At 42.2% G+C, this 19,631-nt stretch overlaps 2 protein-coding genes across 5 annotated transcripts in view; one reads left to right on the plus strand and one right to left on the minus strand.

The window, feature by feature from the left end:
* LOC135097319 (GTP-binding protein 10-like) lies at positions 1-18,588 on the plus strand (the record flags this gene model as incomplete). Its single annotated transcript, XM_063999109.1, has 9 exons — positions 1-79; positions 368-459; positions 828-954; positions 3,755-3,993; positions 5,537-5,660; positions 8,166-8,374; positions 9,118-9,215; positions 13,929-14,083; positions 17,095-18,588. Coding segments are annotated over 7 exons (879 nt in total), but the record flags the coding sequence as incomplete, so codon positions are not given.
* Positions 18,395-19,631, minus strand: part of LOC135097328 (cytosolic Fe-S cluster assembly factor nubp1-like) — a 12,282-nt gene continuing 11,045 nt past the window's right edge. For all 4 annotated transcript variants that reach the window (XM_063999121.1, XM_063999122.1, XM_063999123.1 and 1 more), the window contains one exon: positions 18,395-18,567. The gene's annotated coding sequence lies outside the window, so the exon portion shown is untranslated. The remainder of the gene's footprint in view (positions 18,568-19,631) is intronic.

Below are 19,631 nucleotides of genomic sequence, written 5' to 3' on the forward strand. Positions count from 1 at the left end.
GGGGAGGCTGGCGCTGAGCTGACCATTCCTGTCCCTACAGGCACCACCGTCTGGCTCGAGCAGCACCAGAAATTGCTGGGTGAGGATGCCACTCTCACCTTTTTCCTGATGGCACTCTCACCCTTTTCCTTTTTCACCCTGTCTTTATTTTCTCTTTGATCTCTAGTTAGGAAAACTTTTTTTTATTGATAGGAAGGAATTGGTTCTGAACTAGACTGGTGGATGAATGGAATGGACTCAGTAATCAGTTGTTAGTGTGTATGTGTGTGTGTGTAGGATAGTTAAGCTGCAATCAGTAGAAATATTTCCCTAAGTTAAGATGTGATTTTTATCTTTTCTTCCTTTATTTATTTATTTTTTTTTTCAGGTGAGATAAACTGTGCAGGGGACAAGGTGTTGGTGGCTCGAGGTGGGCAGAGCAGCAACCCCAGCAACCAGTACAATGGGCAGAAGGGACAGGTGGGGTACTGGTGGGGCATCAGGAACACTGGCAGTTCCTTGGTTTATTTATTTATTTATTTATTTGTTTTTATGTAAGTGGGTCACTGGCCAACAGCAACAAAAGGTTAAAAAGGAAAAAAAAGGCTCACTAGAATGCCAGTCCCTAAAGAGAGGTCAATAAGGATCATCAATAATTGGAGGACAAGTGTCTTGAAATGGAAACCTCCTCTCATACATGCAAAATGTACTCTGTGCATGGACAGATAAGGCATCTGTGCAAAGTTAGCAGCTGTTGGGGTGAGAAAAACTATGTACAAACCTGCTGGCTTCTTGCACTATCCCTTTTGATGATATGTTCTCATGTTCCTATGTTCCCGCATCCACAGGGACACATTGTGAAGCTGGAACTGAAGCTGTTGGCCGATGTGGGTCTGGTGGGCTTCCCTAATGCTGGCAAGTCCACACTGCTGTGGGCCATCTCCAGGGCCAGACCCAAGGTGGCCAGCTACCCCTGTGAGTGTTCTGCACCTCTCTCTCCTTGTTCACATGATCTCCACTTCACTCTGCCTCATGTTTGCTTGATTTTTTGACTGTACTGCTCATTGCCTTTACTTTATACTGTTTCATGTCTTCTTACTATATGTTCTCTCTCTCTCTCTCTCTCTCTCTCTCTCTCTCTCTCTCTCTCTCTCTCTCTCTCTCTCTCTCTCTCTCTCTCTCTCTCTCTCTCTCTCTCTCTCTCTCTCTCTCTCTCTCTCTCTCTCTCTCTCTCTCTCTCTCTCTTTGTCCATAAATATGTTTGTCTGTCTGTCACCACACTTCAGGCTAGAAGTATTCCCATAGTTCATACAATTCATCATTTTCATCTCCTGCCTCTGAGCCACAGCCTGCCCAAGGAAACAGAGAACCATTCCCAAGACTAGACAACTATGAATATTTTTCATGCCTCTACTTTGCTAATCTGTCTTGGGCTCATGAAAGTTATGTAGAAAGTACTTTTTTAGGTACAAGTGATTGCTTCATAAACATGACATGCATGTACAGTGCTCGCCATAAACATTGTCGCGGGAGACCACGGTGTCCGTTTCAATGATCAAAACGCGCGCGCTTTCCTTGGCGGGCCTCGGGTGCTTTAAATTCAGTTATCACACATCTGGCACCTCACCCGGGGTGTTGGGCAGCTTGCCAAGGTGGGAAGAAGTGACAGGCGCCTGTCAATCACTCTGATTGGGGGGTGTTTTGTTGCTGTCCTCCCGCGCCACCCCCCCACACTGGCGTGCAGTTACTCTCCTGTTTAGCTGTTGTCCTGCACAATGGTGCGCTACCAGATGTTGTCACGGGATGACATCGTAGCCATCTCATCTCTCCACAAGGCTGGGCACTCCACACGGGCTATCTCTGACCAGACGGGTGTCAGTGTCCGTCAAGTTCAACGATACGTGAGGCGCATGGCTGAAATGGGCGGCAACAAAATACCCGCGAAGAGGAAACTACCAGGAAACACCCGCAAAACTTCCCTACGAACCCTGAGGGTGGTACACCTTGAACTTGAACGCAATCCATGAGTATCAGCCAGAAAAATAAGGGAAGACAACTTTGGATTGCTGAGTAATGTGTCTGTGAGGACATTATCGCGCTGTATCCACGACGACCTCCAGTACCTGAGTTATGCAGCGCGCCCCAAGCCTGTGGTTTCTGTAGCCCAGCAAGAGAAGAGACTTGCATTTTGTGACAGGATGAAGGACTGGACTATCGAGCAGTGGCGTGGCGTGCTGTGGAGCGACGAGTCAAGATTCATAGTGACAGCCAGCAGTCAAGGTCGCGTGTACCGGCGCCCAGGCAGCGATCCCCTTGACCCCCGCTACACTGCTCCTGCCTAGCTCCTGCCGTCAGGTTCCCTGATTCGTTGATGGTATGGGGATGCTTTTCCTACCATGGGGTGGGGAGCCTCGTGGTGTTACCCAAGAACACCACAATGAATCAGGGGAATTAAATTTAAAGCACCTGATGCCCGCCAAGAAAAGCGCGTGCGTTTTGATCCTTCAAACGGATACCGTTTTCTCCGGCGACAATGTTTATGACGAGCACTGTAATAAAACTGAATACAGAAATTAATTAGAGGAGAAGCATATAAAAAATAATTCAATGAAATCTGTATTATTATTGTTATTATTATTATCATTATTATTATTATTAGTAGTAGTAGTAGTAGTAGTAGTAGTACATTTTATTTTATTTTATGAATTTTATTTTATTTAGATAGATTATTATTGTTGTTATCATTATTATTATTATTATTATTATTATTACACATTATTTCTCCTTATCAGCATAGATAATATTATGAGATGGAGGCAGTTGGCCAAGTGAATAAGCAAGTTTGGATAACCTGACTCAAGGTTGTTATGTTCACTTTAAGACAAGAACATCATCCATTGCATAACTCAGGTCAGGGGTAAAAGGAAATCAAGTGCTTGTAAACTTTATCTTAATATATTGAACAATTTATAGCAAACAAAGCTGCCTATTGAAAAATGAAGGGATAGACAGGCCAGCAGATGTTACATCACAGCAGTTTGACAAACAGATTAAGTACTCTCATGATTCACTACTAGACTAGCAACAGTCACTTGTTATTCCACTTGTCACCAATACACTCCTCCATCCAACAGGAAATAATAACATACACCATAAACTCACAATGGTTGATAATCACTGACAAACCACAAAGCACTTCACCAAAACCACCACCACAAAACAGCATTAAATAACATAACTGCTCTCACTGAATAAACCAAGACAAGTATCATGAAAACTGAAGGTACATGTACTTATCCATTGCATAGAGTGTAGCAGCTACAAGCAAACCCACCAGTCCCAAGCAGAGGCACAACACAGCTCACTACAGCCGACCAAGAATATCTGTCAGCTTTACCCCCGACCTGGGCTTAGGTTAAGTCCACCTGGGCCTGGCATGTACATTTCCATTGGCCAGCCACAATTCATCCCAAGCTCATGACCTGACTCCAACTTTGGTTAACTAGGAACTTGTAACAATAGATAGATAGATAAATAGATTATTATTATTGTTATTATTATTATTATTATTATTATTATTATTATTATTATTATTATTATTATTATTATTATTATTATTATTAAAATAGTACAGATACAACATATCAGACAAACACAAAATGCAAAATCAACTGAAGAGAAACAAAACAGCACATTATAAGCCTAATTTTATGCTGCTCTCTTGAAATAACTCATCATTTAAATTTCTAACGTTATACTTTGTTCCCTCCACCAGTCACGACGCTGCAGCCGACCCTGGGTGTGGTGGAGTACAGTGACATGCGGCGGCTGACCATCGCTGACCTGCCAGGACTCATTGAGGGTGCCTGGGCCAACGTGGGGATGGGGCACCGCTTCCTGCGCCACGTGGAGCGGACACACTTCCTCCTCTTTGTGGTGGACATCAACGGCTTCCGGCTGTCACCCAAACAGCCATACCGCTCACCCACCGAGAATGTCATGCTGGTCAACAGGGTGAGTGTGTGGGTGCCCAGTGCCCTGCAGGGGTGTGTGGGGCTGAGGAACTTTGGGTGAATGTGATGTCTGTGTGTTTACTGTTTTGACTTGCTGTTGTGTTGTGTTGATTGGCAGCTTTACTCTCATAAGAACATAAGAACATAAGAAATAAGGGAAGCTGCAAGAAGCGACCAGGCTTACACGTGGCAGTCCCTGTCTCATTTTAACTAATAGGAGAGTTATTTGCTAGTGCTCTTAATACTGATTCTGTGCATTTATGGTTGTATGTGGACAAAACGTTTTAGTTTTGATTCTGTTTTTATCAATTTATGACATGATGTTGGAACAGAACTCTATCATGACTTGGGGAAACTCTGTACAGTGTTGACATCTAGCCTACAATGAGTGTCTGGCTTGTGGCTTCCTTGGGGATGTCAGACACACCCTGCTGGTAAACACATGGATGTGAATTTGTGATCCCAAGTTTGAGTCATGTTGGAAGCCGAGTCTTTGTGGCAGTGACAGGACAGTCGGTCAACCAAAATCCACTCGGGTCATGATGACCACCTTGGCCTGAGTGGTAACTCATGTTTCTGTGAGTCCTGACAAAGACGTGATCTCCTGTGAAACCCTCTCCTGGTTGATTCATCCTGCCTCATCCTGTCTCCAGACCAGTGTCTCAGAGTTTGCATGATGCCCCAAGGCAGTGGTTTCCAACTTGTGGGGCGCGGCCCCCTAAGGGGGCACGAAGGGCTGCCAGGGGGGGGCGTAAGCACTTCATAAAGTAGAAAAATTACTTAGTAGATGATTATATGTCAACATTATTGATTCTGATGGAATACATAATTGGTATACATACATAATTATGTATTGTATAATTTTTTATCTCTGACTTGTGCCGACTATGACAGTAAATAGCAGGATTTAAACCAGAGTGGAGGGGGTGCAGGGAACTTGTCATTTAATGAAGGGGGGGCAAGAATTCAAAAAGGTTGGAAACCACTGCCCCAAGGCATGACATCACAGGGACAGCCTGTCATGCACTTACCCTTCACTCACTCACACACTTCACACACACACACACACACACACACACACACACACACACACACACACACACACACACACACACACACACACACACACACACACACACACACACACACACACACACACACACACACACACACACACACACACACACACACACACACACACACACACACACACACACACACACACACACACACACACACACACACACACACACACACACACACACACACACACACACACTTCATCTTTACTTTAATTAGTGCAGTTTATGACAAACATCCCTCTCCCGCAAAAGAAAAAAAAGGCCAACAGATCTACTCTTTTACCTCTTGAGTTAATTTGTACCTTATCGCAGGCATCGTCATGAGGCCCATGAAATCCACAGCTCTTTTTTTCCTGTTCCTTTGCATCTTACCACAAAGTCTCATAAGGGCCAAGAAATCTGCTGCTCTTTTTCCTTCATTTATATTCCTTTGTACTTACTCCTCCACACCTGTACACACAGGAGTTGGAGCTGTATTCACCTGACCTGCTGAGTAAGCCAGCACTCCTTATGGTGAATAAGATGGACTCTCCCAATGCTGAGTCTCGCCTGCAGGAACTCCTTCACAACATTAAGAGGATGGAGGGTGAGTACATGGGAACAAGAATACAAGGGAAGCTGCAAGGATCTATCAACCCACAGTTGGCATTTCCTGTTAGAAATGCCTTCTGATTTCTACTATCATCCCCATACCTGAATTTATCTGGTTTTCTTTTAAAAGCTCCATATTGACAGGACATTAACAGCCATAAGAAAATAGGGGAAGCTGCAGGCAGCCATCAGTCCTTAACATGACAATGCCTGTATGAAACATGCCTGCCTATTTCCACCCATCATCCCCTTCCACAAGTTTGTTTAGTTTTCTTTTAAAGCTTCCTAACGACTCAGCACTAACAACCAGATTACTGAGTCTGTTCTATTTATCAACCACTATATTTGAAAACTTTTTCCTTTGTATCTCATTTAAAGCTAGCTTTATCAAGCTTGAACCCACTATTTCTTGTCCTATCCTGATCACTGAACCTAAGGATTTTGCTCATGTCATCCTTGTTATATTCCCTAAGTAAAGACCTGAGGGAGGAAGAGAGTAGAGACATCTTTTATCATTATCTTTTCATCTCATTTACTCCTTCATTCCTGTTGGTTTAATATTCTGTGTTTGAAGCACCAAGCCAACTGATTATGTGGCACTGAGATTGTTATAGTTATTTTATACTATATTAGGTGAATAGCCTCTCCATTAGGGGCTGATAGGACTAAGAGTGTGAATGATGTGTGTATGAGCGGATGGTGCTTTGTCTGGGCCACCCTGTGTGGGATTGCCAACCTGGTATATGGACAGATGGACAGATAGATACATGGGTCATTAATTTCGAGCTTGGATATGAAGAAAATGTAAAACTAGTGGAGATATTTCAAAGGACACAGGAAAAAAAGGCTGCAGTGTTTTAGCCATGTGAAGAGAAGGAAAGAGTCATATGTCAGGAGAAGTGTGATGGAGATAGAGGTGCAAGGCAGGAGAGCAAGAGGAAAACTAAACCTTATATGGATAGACTGTGTAAGGAAGGACTTGAGACAGAAACAATTGTCAAAGGAAAATATATATGACTATGCTTGGAGGAGAGCTGGCAAGAACAATGACTCTATAGAGACTAGGGAAAAGATATCAAGAAGAAGAAATTATGGAGGTGTAAGAATTAATAAGGGAATTATTGAGGTGTTTGTGCTGTGGGAGGCTGTGGAAGACAGTGCCTGAAAGTCACCAAATTCAGGGTAAACCCACCATGGTCCAGGAAGTCATTAGCCAGTAGAGATGAGTCCAGAGCCTGACATGCCACCACCTAGTAGGAGGGAATGTATTTATAAATTTCTTGAATAGAGTATAGTTGTCTTACAGGGTTAAGTGTCTTGTAAGGATATAAATCCTCCTATATTTACAGTCAGTGCAGGCTGAGGTGATCTGGAAGTCACACCCTGAGCCTCTTTCCCTTCTAATGTGGCTGCTGACTGGTGCTCTCATAATGTTCTTGACACTTCCTCAAATATATTTAAGATATTTTCTATCACCATATTAATTAAACTTTCCCCAAACAGTTTTTTTTTTTTTCATATCAACAGGAAAACAGAGTATTAAACCTTCTGGAAACAAAAATGTGTCAGCAATAATTCAAGTCAAGGATAACATTGAAAATGAAACATAATATTGAAAATGAAAACTGGAATCATGACGCCTCTTGTGGTTGAGTCGTCCCAGTAGTAGTGCAGTGACTCTCCTTCACTAGGAATTACTAAAGACTAGTGTTTCTTATTGTTACTGAAAAAGGACAGAATATATTTTCTATCTTAGTTTAAGTAAATTAAATAGATGAAAGAATTTTTGCCTTTGTCTTTTCACGAAATAAGCCTCACTGGCTTTTGAAGTGAGAGTAATGAGCTCATTATATTTAGTGAAGCATTCTCCAAAGTAAAGTCCTCTCTTTTGTAAAGAATTTCCTGTATGTATGGAATGATATCACAGCCTGTGTAACACATTCATTACCTGGTCAACCTACTGTGGGAGGGAACATTGCTACCATTCCAGTATTTTGTAAAGCGTGTTCATGTTCATCTTTGATTCCTGCTCTTACATGTGAATCTTTCCTGTAAATTGAAAATGTTTTTAATGCCTTTCTGCACTAAGTGACATTTCACATGAAGACATTTTGATGCATGCATTCTGTTCATAAGAGGGTCTCAAGTGACAGTCATAGTAATAATCACTGGACTGATGACTGACGTCTGGGAATGTCAAAATGGTGACTAAGAATGTCAGACTATTAACTATTGACTGGAGACTGGTGACTAAGAATTTCAGAGTAGACTGGTGACTTAGGATGTCATTTAGGATAGTGAGTAATGATGAGGATCTTGATTGATGAGTGGTGCCTGAGGAGTGTGACTGGTGACTGGTGATTGAAGGTGCGTCTTGGGTGACTTTATGTATTTGACTGGTAAAATAGAATGTCTCTTAGGATAATGAGTACTGACCATGATTTTTGACTGGTGAGTGGTGGTGTTCCTGGGTGGTGTTAACAACTGGTGTTCCTCACAGACTATGTGTTGTGTTGCTCCTGTGGTGCCAAACTCACAGAGAACTCATGGGATAACTTTGTAAACATCTCCATTCCACTGTCTGAGGCATCCCAGCTGGTGACCATCCTGGGACACCCCCACCTCATGGTCCAGACCCTCAGGAACCCTGCTGACCTTGCTTTTGACTTGGTGACTGTCAGGAGGTCAGGCTGCTCAGGAGTGGGAGAGGTGAGCTGCACTCAAACATGTGTTTTGTTAGTTATGTGTTTGTTCCTGACCTCTAATCCTTCTGCTTATGTTGTCATCCTCTCTTCTCCATTGGGCTCCTCCAATCACAGTCTCATATCTGCATCTTGTTCTATTGCTCCAATCCCTCCTCTGGATCCTCCTAAGCAGAGGTGCCTCTGGCATTTTGTCTCTGCTAGTTGGGGGACCTGATGAGGTATTTTGCTGATTTTCCTTGGAATGGCCACAGCTTCCATGTCAGAGACCAGGGGTGCGTTAAGTTAAGTGACTTGGGTTACCCGGGTCACCCAGTTCTCAACTGAACGCTCTCTTTGCATGACTCGGGTGACTTGGGTGATTTGGGTTACCCAAACCGAGGAGGTGGTGTGCTCTGTGCTTTGATATCACAGCAAAAATGGCCACCCAACCATACTTATATTGGTGTTATACATGCTCAGTTATTGTGCATAGTGCAGGGAGGCTCCCTTACTTTGAAGAACCTTGCTCCAGTTGTCATTGTGGGTGTAAAGTTTTCTGAACACTTCTTCTATCAGTCAGTGTTTCTCAGTGGTGCAAGACTGATACTTTTTTCCTTTACATGATATTTGAGCCAGATACCAAAGTTAGCTGATAGCTTATTTTCCATTAGATGATATTTGAACCAGAAACCAAAGTTAGTTGATATGAACTGATTTTCCTTGAACCAGAGACCAGATCCACCTGACTGCTTTTTTTTTCTTTTCCAGGATATTTGAACCAGAAACCAAAGCCAGCACAACCCACTTCAAAGCTTCCTTGGAGGGTTTCTATGGATTCATTCTAGAGAAACTGGTCACTGAGAAATGTAAGTATGCAAAAGTTGGAACAGAATTTATTAGCTAATATTTACCTTTGAAGTATGATGTTGTAGTGGTCAGAATGTTTGCTTCTATCTTGTTGGAGTTGTGTTCAGTTTGCATTCAGTTTGCAGTGTGTCCAAGTAACTGCAGTTGGTGTATGCATAGCTGATGTAGAAGCTGTGCCTGCTGCCTCCTTCCTTCTTTTAATGGTGCACCCTTAAATCTTGCCATCACCTAAAATTTTGCACTAAAAATATTTGTAATCACCTTTTTGGTCAGCTTTGCCCTAAGCTAATTTAAAATATATATATATATATATATGAATAAAGAAACAGTAATAATATCTAGCTATTATCCTTTAGATAAATCATGAAAACAAATAAACAAAAAAAAAAATAAAAATAGGAGGGGCATGTGGTCCATGGAAGAACCACATGAGTGAGTTTACATGAGTGATAGGTTTGTTTCTGCAGTTTTCTTAAGGGGTAATACTAAATTATTATTATTGTTTTCCTCGTGATCATTTTTTAATCACCTGAGATCAAGGCTAAGTGATTGGATGGCATGCAGATGTTGATTGACACTTGAAAATTTTGTCATTGTTTTTGCTGCCAACTTTATAATTCCAAGACTCTCTCTCTCTCTCTCTCTCTCTCTCTCTCTCTCTCTCTCTCTCTCTCTCTCTCTCTCTCTCTCTCTCTCTCTCTCTCTCTCTCTCTCTCTCTCTCTCTCTCCAAGTAAAATTAAGTAAAGTAATAGACTGGAAATATTAAAATGTATATATCTTTTATTTATATTGATAAATCATCATTAACAAATAACAGTTTTGTGCTTATGTCTTTTTGAACAGTGCAGTGTCCTAAACACAGAGGCAGGCAGTCTCCCTATTGAAGCAGGCTGAAGCTAAACACTAGAGGCAACAAGATTCAGTCTACTTTTACAGTGTGCAGCTTTACATATAATTTGTAGCATTGGTTGCCTCTTCCAGTTTTTCATTGTTGCCTTCTCATTCCTCACTTGATCCAGGTCAGATGTATTATTTCCACATGTGTTTTGCAGACACCACTTCTATTACAGTTCATTTCCTTCTCTCACCTGCTCTCACATTACATGCTGCAGCCCCACGCAGTGCTGTTTTTTTTTTTTTTTTTTTTTTTTTATGTAGGAAGGATACTGGCCAAGGGCAACAAAAATCTAATAAAAAAATGCCCACTGAAATGGCAGTCCCATAAAAGGGTCAAAGCAGTGGTCAAAAATTGATGGATAAGTGTCTTGAAACCTCCCTCTTGAAGGAATTCAAGTCATAGGAAGATGGAAATACGGAAGCAGGCAGGGAGTTCCAGAGTTTACCAGAGAAAGGGATGAATGATTGAGAATACTGGTTAACTCTTGCGTTAGAGAGGTGGACAGAATAGGGGTGAGAGAAAGAAGAAAGTCTCATGCAGCGAGGCTGTGGAAGGAGGGGAGGCATTCAGTTAGCAAGATCAGAAGAGCAGTTAGCATGAAAATAGCGGTAGAAGACAGCTAGGTATGCAACATTGCGGCGGTGAGAGAGAGGCTGAAGACAGTCAGTTAGAGGAGAGGAGTTGATGAGATGAAAAGCTTTTGATTCCACCCTGTCTAGAAGAGCAGTTTGAGTGGAACCCCGCCAGACATGTGAAGCATACTCCATACATGGATGGATAAGGCCCTTGTACAGAGTTAGCAGCTGGGGGGGTGAGAAAAACTGGCGGAGATGTCTCAGAACACCTAACTTCATAGAAGCTGTTTTAGCTAGAGATGAGATGTGAAGTTTCCAGTTCAGATTATAAGTAAAGGACAGACCGAGGATGTTCAGTGTAGAAGAGGGGGACAGTTGAGTGTCATTGAAGAAGAGGGGATAGTTGTCTGGAAGGATGTGTCGAGTTGATAGATGGAGGAATTGAGTTTTTGAGGCATTGAACAATACCAAGTTTGCTCTGCCCCAACCAGAAATTTTAGAAAGATCAGAAGTCAGGCGTTCTGTGGCTTCCCTGCGTGAAATGTTTACCTCCTGAAGGGTTGGACGTCTATGAAAAGACGTGGAAAAGTGCAGGGTGGTATCATCAGCGTAGGAGTGGATAGGACAAGAAGTTTGGTTTAGATCATTAATGAATAATAAGAAGAGAGTGGGTGACAGGACAGAACCCTGAGGAACACCACTGTTAATAGATTTAGGAGAAGAATAGTGACCGTCTACCACAGCAGCAATAGAACGGTCAGAAAGGAAACTTGAGATGAAGTTACAGAGAGAAGGATAGAAACCGTAGGAGGATAGTTTGGAAATCAAAGCTTTGTGCCAGACTCTTATCAAAAGCTTTTGATATGTCCAAGGCAACAGCAAAAGTTTCACCAAAATCTCTAAAAGAGGATGACCAAGACTCAGTAAGGAAAGCCAGAAGATCACCAGTAGAGCGGCCTTGACGGAACCCATACTGGCGATCAGATAGAAGGTTGTCAAGTGATAGATGTTTAAGAATCTTCCTGTTGAGGATAGATTCAAAAACTTTAGATAGGCAGGAAATTAAAGCAATAGGACAGTAGTTTGAGGGATTAGAACAGTCACCCTTTTTAGGAACAGGTTGAATGTAGGCAAACTTCCAGCAAGAAGGAAAGGTAGATGTTGACAGACAGAGATGAGTTTGACTAGGCAAGGTGCAAGCACGGAGGCACAGTTTCGGAGAACAATAGGAGGGACCCCATCAGGTCCATAAGCCTTCTGAGGGTTTTGGCCAGCGAGGGCATGGAAAACATCATTGCGAAGAATTTTAATAGGTGGCATGAAGTAGTCAGAGGGTGGAGGAGAGGGAGGAACAAGCCCACAATCGTCCAAGGTAGAGTTTTTAGCAAAGGTTTGAGCAAAGAGTTCAGCTTTAGAAATAGATGTGATAGCAGTGGTGCCATCTGGTTGAAATAGAAGAGGGAAAGAAGAAGCAGCAAAGTTATTGGAGATTTCTGGCTAGATGCCAGAAATCACGAGGGGAGTTAGATCTTGAAAGGTTTTGACATTTTCTGTTAATGAAAGAGTTTTTGGCTAGTTGGAGAACAGACTTGACATGGTTCCGGGCAGAAATATAAAGTGCATGAGATTCTGGTGATGCAAGGCTTTGTGGGCCACCTCTCTATCATGTATAGCACGAGAACAAGCTGTGTTAAACCAAGATTTAGAAGGTTTAGGACGAGAAAAAGACTGAGGAATGTATGCCTCCATGCCAGACACTATCACCTCTGTTGTGCGCTCAGCACACAAAGACGGGTCTCTGACACGGAAGCAGTAGTCATTCCAAGGAAAATCAGCAAAATACCTCCTCAGGTCCCCCCAACTAGCAGAGGCAAAACGCCAGAGGCACCTTCGCTTAGGGGGATCCTGAGGAGGGATTGGAGTGATAGGACAAGATAAAGATATGAGATTGTGATCAGAGGAGCCCAACGGAGAAGAAAGGATGACAGCATAAGCAGAAGGATTAGAGGTCAGGAAAAGGTCAAGAATGTTGGGCGTATCTCCAAGACGGTCAGGAATACGAGTAGTGTGTTGCACCAATTGCTCTAGGTTGTGGAGGATAGCAAAGTTGTAGGCTAGTTCACCAGGATGGTCAGTGAAGGGAGAGGAAAGCCAAAGCTGGTGGTGAACATTGAAGTCTCCAAGAATGGAGATCTCTGCAAAAGGGAAGAGGGTCAGAATGTGCTCCACTTTGGAAGTTAAGTAGTCAAAGAATTTCTTATAGTCAGAGGAGTTAGGTGAGAGGTATACAGCACAGATAAATTTAGTATGAGAGTGACTCTGTAGTCGTAGCCAGATAGTGGAAAACTCGGAAGATTCAAGAGCGTGGGCACGAGACCAGATTAAGTCATTGCGCACATAAACGCAGCATCCAGCTTTGGATCGAAAATGAGGATAGAGAAAGTAGGAGGGAACAGAAAAGGGGCTACTGTCAGTTGCCTCAGAAACCTGAGTTTCGGTGAGGAAAAGATGAGGTTTAGAAGAGGAGAGGTGGTGTTCTACAGATTGAAAATTAGATCTTAGACCGCGAATGTTGCAGAAGTTAATGAAGAAAAAGTTGAGGGGGCTGTCAAGACACTTAGGGTCGTCGACAAAAAGACAGTCCGACCTGGGGACATTTATGGTCCCCTCCCCAGATGGGGACTCCGAGGCTGGTGTAGGAGTCGCCATGATTTAAAAATTTTTGAGTGAAGGGTGTGTGTGTTATTAGGTGCTTGTAGGTTTGTGTGGAGGAAGAGAGTTGTCTTTAGAGGGCAGGCTGTGACTGCCCCCTTGTGTTGTGAGACACAAAGGGAAACGTTCAGTGAGGTCACAGCTGGGTTTAATGATAAGTTCACAGCACCCCCTGAACAGTGCTTTAGACCTCACTGGGAGTAATTATCGTTTCAGCAGGTGTCTACTGCCTCCTCCTGTGAGGAGGCAGTAGACTTCCTTGTATAACCAGCTCTGCATTCGTTAAAAGCATTCTATATTTCTCCCTTTTCTCTTCATACTTCTTTCATGCAGTTTCATTCTACTTCTGCTTATCTTCTGAAGCAGTATAATATTCAAAACACCTAACTTGTAACAGCTGTATGTCTTGCTTCTCTGTCAGCCACCAGTGCAGTATTCTTTTTTTTAATACCAGTTGGTTCACATTCCACTGTACTACCAACTTTCACCAGACTTCCCTCTATCTGTATTAAATGAAAACACTCAGTTTCAGACTCCTCATTGGCCTTCCCAAGCACCAGCAGTTTTAGCACAATGGCACAAGACAGGTAGGACATGGTGCCTCTCGACCTCGAGCTTCTGGCTGAGCTGGAGGAGGAAGCAACCTCTCATTATACTGAGGAGGATAACCAGTTTACAGAGGTAGTGTGTATGTCTGTTGTTACACATGTGTGGTGCTTTGTTTCAGCTTTCCTTTTTTTATTGAGACATCAGCTTAATGTGTGTGCATGCTCAAGTGTGGATGCTTTGTTTCATCTGCCTCTTTTGTTAAGATATCAGCCTAGAGTAATGAAAATTACTTCACATCACTGGGATGGATATTCAGTCACAAAGGAGTATAGTTGCTGAAGCCAAGCTGATCTGCAAGTTGTGCTCTCTGCATGCTCTCTGCCTCCTTCCCCTATCTTTTGAAAATATTGGTATGAAAACATAATGTATGATATCAAAGTATTAACTTTTAGAAAAAAAAATAGTTTAAAGAAATAGACCAGTTATTTACACAACTCATTCATATGCCTGTGTTTCATATCACGTCACTGACTTGCATCACGTCTCCACTGGTGAGTCAGCAGGCATGACTGCATAACCTAGACACAATCAGTGGCCAGTGGGAGCAGCAGCAAGTGAACTGTAAGAGTTTTTAAAAAGAAAACTGCTTGTAATCCACCACCAGATCAATATGGGTGTTTGCTGCTATTGTATATTACCCATGCAAATCAGTTCACACTGTTTGATGTGTAGCTTATTTTATCTTTCCTCCAGGCAGAGAAAATTTGCACAGTTCACAGGCAGTCTCAACAAAGGAAAATAGCCAAGATAAAGCATGTGTGTACACACACACACACACACACACACACACACACACACACACACACACACACACACACACACACACACACACACACACACACACACACACACACACACACACACACACTTTGTTGATTCATTCCATCTGTAAGCACGCCCACTCTCCCATAGATCACATTAGAACAGAAGTTTGAGGGTTGTGGAAAGTGTGATATTTCCTGCCACAAACACTGTGTGGAGTATGTCGTCCTAAGGTTAAGTGGTGGGACTTTGGCTGACACATAGTGGCAGTTAGAGGAAAATCCCATCATTATTGGAGCAAGACAGCTGAAGGAACAGAACCCCATGATTCTTCTGGATGTCAGTGTGAGTGGCGGAGCATATCATGCTCTCCAGAAGCCTCAAACCTAGAAGCCAGGTGATGTACTGTAACTCAGTTTACTCCAGTTTGCTGGCACATTTTCTTGTATGCAGTCCTGATTTGTACCATACAGTCACTCTGTGTAAGTCTTTGACATCACGAGAAATTTGTGCACTTGTATATGCATGCATCACAAAATGCTGCAGATGGGATGAGGTAAGTGATACTTCATAAAAAGGCACATATTTCTCAAGAAAAGTAATTAAAACCGACCCATATTGTCAATCAAAGCAAGTGGGAAGAACTTGAGTATTGCCATTTAGTAGGTATTTTTGGCATGCAGCTTCTCTGTGGTGAATACAGTGGTAAAAATAACTAACATGCTAGTTGGCCACATGCAACTCACCAATCATGTCAAGATGTGCTGGCTGGACTTCTTTTACTCTATCCTTCCACCTCCCTGTGATTCTCTTCTCCTATTACTCTATCACCTTTCACCTTACTTGTTCAGCACTTCTGTCAGCTTTTCCTGCTCTCATTCATCTTAAATCTACTCGCAAAAATTCCCTCCCTCCATTAGGTGTTGGTCAGACATCACTCTACCTTTTCCTCTCATCATTCACAGGCAATATTTTTACTGCTTCCCTGACACTGGTGGTGACAATTCTTCATCTGCTTGCATCACTCAAGTATGCTCATCATTATCCTTCTTAAATATAAATATTTCCAGTCACTAACTGTCACTGAAAGCATAGCCCTAACATTCTTCCTCCAATTTAATTTCTTTGAAGTGCACCACACAACTACACCTTAAACTACACACAGTGGAACCTCGGTTCGTGAACATTCCTATTTATGAACAAATCACTTCATGAATATTTTTTAAGAATTTTTGCCATGGTTCTTGAACAGTGTTTCTGTGTGTGAATGCACAAACACCCTGCAGACCCCCTCAGCTGGCAAGCACACACACACTTGTGTTTTGGCATGCCTGCCGTGAACATTGTGATTATCACACACTGGCAAGTCACCCAAGTCAGGTGCCTTCCCAGCTGTTGGAGAGGAGCTAGACCTGGATCTCCTTTACCCCATTCCACCTCTAGTAAATTGCATGCCTTCTTATTTAGCCTGCCTCTTTTTACTTTACTTTCAGGATGGTTATAAAGATGATAATGATTGGAGAGAAAAGACACCATCTCGCCTTGCACCAAACATGCACTGGCTGGAAGGAAATATTGGAGCAAGACTGTAAAGGAGGGATTTTTCTGCATAACAGTATGTGCTCTGTTGTCCAATTACATTTCACCTCATGTCCCATTGTCTGGATGCCCAAAGAAAGAGTGCATCTGTTAGACAGGTTTATAAGACGTGAGGTTGTCAAGAATTCCTGGATCACAGACACAAGGTGGAATTTGGAAAGCATGTGCTGTCATGAGTAGTGCAACAATCCCCATTTTACATAGACTTTTATGCTCAAATATTTCCTTCCAGCCAACCCATGCCTGGTGCAAGGCAAGATTTTGTCTTTTCCTCTCAAACAACTCTTTCCAACCATTCTGAAAGTTGAAATAGGAAGTGGCAGACTTAATTAATTTATGAAGGCATGTGATTTAGAGATGGAGTAAGGTAAGGGCTCCCAGGTCAAACAGCTGGGAAGGCACCTGACCTTCATATCAGTGACATGATATAGCCTGATGTCCAAGAAACTTACACCTTTCTGTGGTTACTGTAACTTCATTCTTGTCAAAAAAAAAAAAAAAGAAAGAAAGAAAGAAAAAAATAATAATAATAATGCAGTTTCTGAGGTTGGAATAGATTAATTGTATTTTAATTAATTTAAATGGGAAAACTTGTTTTGGTTTGTGAACTGAGGTTTCTACTGTACATAGATCCCAACAAAGTTCAGAATCCCCTGAATCCCTCCTCTCTACTCTATAGCAGCTCCTTGTCTATGAAATGACCAGTATTTGATATGTTCCAGCACTGCAAGAAGAGCCTGCCTAAGCCGCCAATACTCCCTGCTGACAGATTTGACCGCAACAGACAGTGCAGAGGCAACTTTAGGCATCAAGACTACAGGAAGGAAGGAGGCTGCAGGGATCAAGGGGAGTACAGAGGTCATGGGAATTATAGGGATCGTGGGAATTACAGGGATCACAGGAGGGAATATTCTGACCACAGGCAAGGGAGGTTTGTCAGTGACCACAGAGATCATGATGACAGCAGAAGGGATAGCGAGAAGAGGAAGTACAGGTCTGAGAAGGAGAGTGATGAGTATGGAAGAAGGAATTACCAGTCCAGCAAATACTACAATGGGTGGGGGGGGTGTCATCCTGTTGAGTTTTGTGAATCCAGTGGCTGGTATATTTATCTTTCATCAGGGACTTCACGCAAGCTTCCACGCCATTAATTCTTTGACCATTACCAAAGGTTACTGACATTTAATTTACATTTAAATGCCTGCCTGCCTGTCTGTTCATATCTTTCTCTCACAACGTACTCACCATTCACTTGTGAACATTTAGATTTTTAGGAAATATTTTTGAGCAAGTTCCTTCATCACAAGGCAACCATCTACTAAAAAGAAAGAAAAATGGAATATATGTTGGCATTTCCTTGATTGCTTTTGGTGTTAGTGTGTGACTTTCCAGAGTGACAATACAAGTGTTATCCCCACTACAAGTCATGCACTATATATAACATCACTGAGTATCTTTTCTCTCATTTTCATATAAATGTTTGTAACATTTTCATATAAATGTATGCTAACTTTTATGTGGACTTGCTGTAAGATTTTTTAAAAGTAAAGTATTTTTCCAATTTACGATTATATACTAAAAACCTCCAAGAAAAGTATTTTTCCAATTCACGATTATATACTAAACCTTCACCTCCAAGATAAGACGTGATGGTTCATAACGTGCACAGGAATGGCATCCAACAAAGTAATTGTTGCCAAAGCCTCCAGTAATCCAGAACCTTAAGAAAGTTGCAACCCCCACTTTAGTCTGAAATTTTTATACTGTATGTCTGCATAATTATCAAGTTCATCCCCATGCAGCCTCAGCACACCAAGGCAAGGAGATACCGTGAAGGATTAGACCAAACATTAACACAGGTAAATCTTTAAACGTACACTAAATCTTAAGATGGCAAGGCAACAACTACTTTTTGTTGGATACTGTTGTAATATGTAGTTTTTATTCTCACCCAAACTTTCTGGCATAAATTAAAGATGAATGATGTATAAGGCTGCCACAATTTGTAAAGAAAATACTGACTGATGTTAATAATATGGATTTAAGAAGTAAATGTAAAATAAACCTCTGCATGAATGACAAGACTTTTCTGTAGAATGTGTTGGTTAGTGTGGTGATGACTGCTGCTGCTGCTGCTGCTACCGCTGCAGGTCAAGTGGCTTCTTGGGACTGTGCGTCACAGTACTCCTTGATTTCTGAAATAAACATTGAATCATTACTACAGTGTTTAGTGCATCCACTGAAATTCCATCTACTTATGCATCAGTCTGACATTCTCCAAGAGAGGCAGCCAAGACATCTATGTAACCCTACAAGCTGGGAAAAGTAAGATGTAAAGGGAGCAGGTATCCATTTATTAATTCTTCAAATCTTTTGTTCATTTCTTGTTCCTAAATAAATATCAGCTTGGCAATGGAGAAGTAATGAAAGTGAAAAGTGTTAAAAGGAAAGGGTAACATACATATCTATTCTACATTCATAATCACAGATTTCAAACAAGAGTTCACTGCTTCACCTGCACAAAAAGTAATACAGGTGAGTAGGAGGGAAGACCAGCGAGACTTAGTGATAAAACATGGCCTTGTGCTGATTATTCAGGAAGAGACCAGAGATTAGCACACAAGAAATTAACCAAAAGGACAAAGAATATATGATTACATGAGCAGGGGAAATGGAGGATGGTGATGTGCAACAATGAAGGGAAAAAAAAAACACATGTTTAGAAAGATGTATCATCTCTTCAACATTTCAAACCACTTCTATTTTACATTGCTCCTCTATTTACACTTTATCTCATTTTCCTTGACATTGTTTATGGTTCTTGTGACTGCCTGCCTCATTCTGATGTGAAATCCTACCATCAGGGTCAAGTCTGCAGCCATTCTACTTCATTGAGTCTGGAGTCTGGACTCTGTCTGGTATAAATACCACCTCAAAAGTGCCTGCTATCTCCTCTGTGAACAAGCCAGCAGTAGGGTGTTGGGAAGTCCCACTGTAGGCAGTGCCTGGCTGAGGACTTAAGGCAGCATCACACAAGGCAAATTTCTGCAAGCATGCTGCCTGTTTTGCTGGTGAGACCAGCGACACAGCAAGTTTGGCATCGACAGGGACTGGGCTGTTATGTTGACATCTTGTAATAAATCTTTTGCTCTATTTGGCAGCTCATATAGGCTGTGCAGCACTGCCTCCACAAGCCGTGGCTGCACCCTGCTGGCCATGGTCAGTCACTCTGGGCCCCAGGGTTGAGGTGGCAACAGCG

This window comes from Scylla paramamosain, unplaced genomic scaffold (genome assembly GCF_035594125.1).
Source record: "Scylla paramamosain isolate STU-SP2022 unplaced genomic scaffold, ASM3559412v1 Contig17, whole genome shotgun sequence".
Taxonomy (NCBI): Eukaryota; Metazoa; Arthropoda; class Malacostraca; order Decapoda; family Portunidae; genus Scylla; species Scylla paramamosain.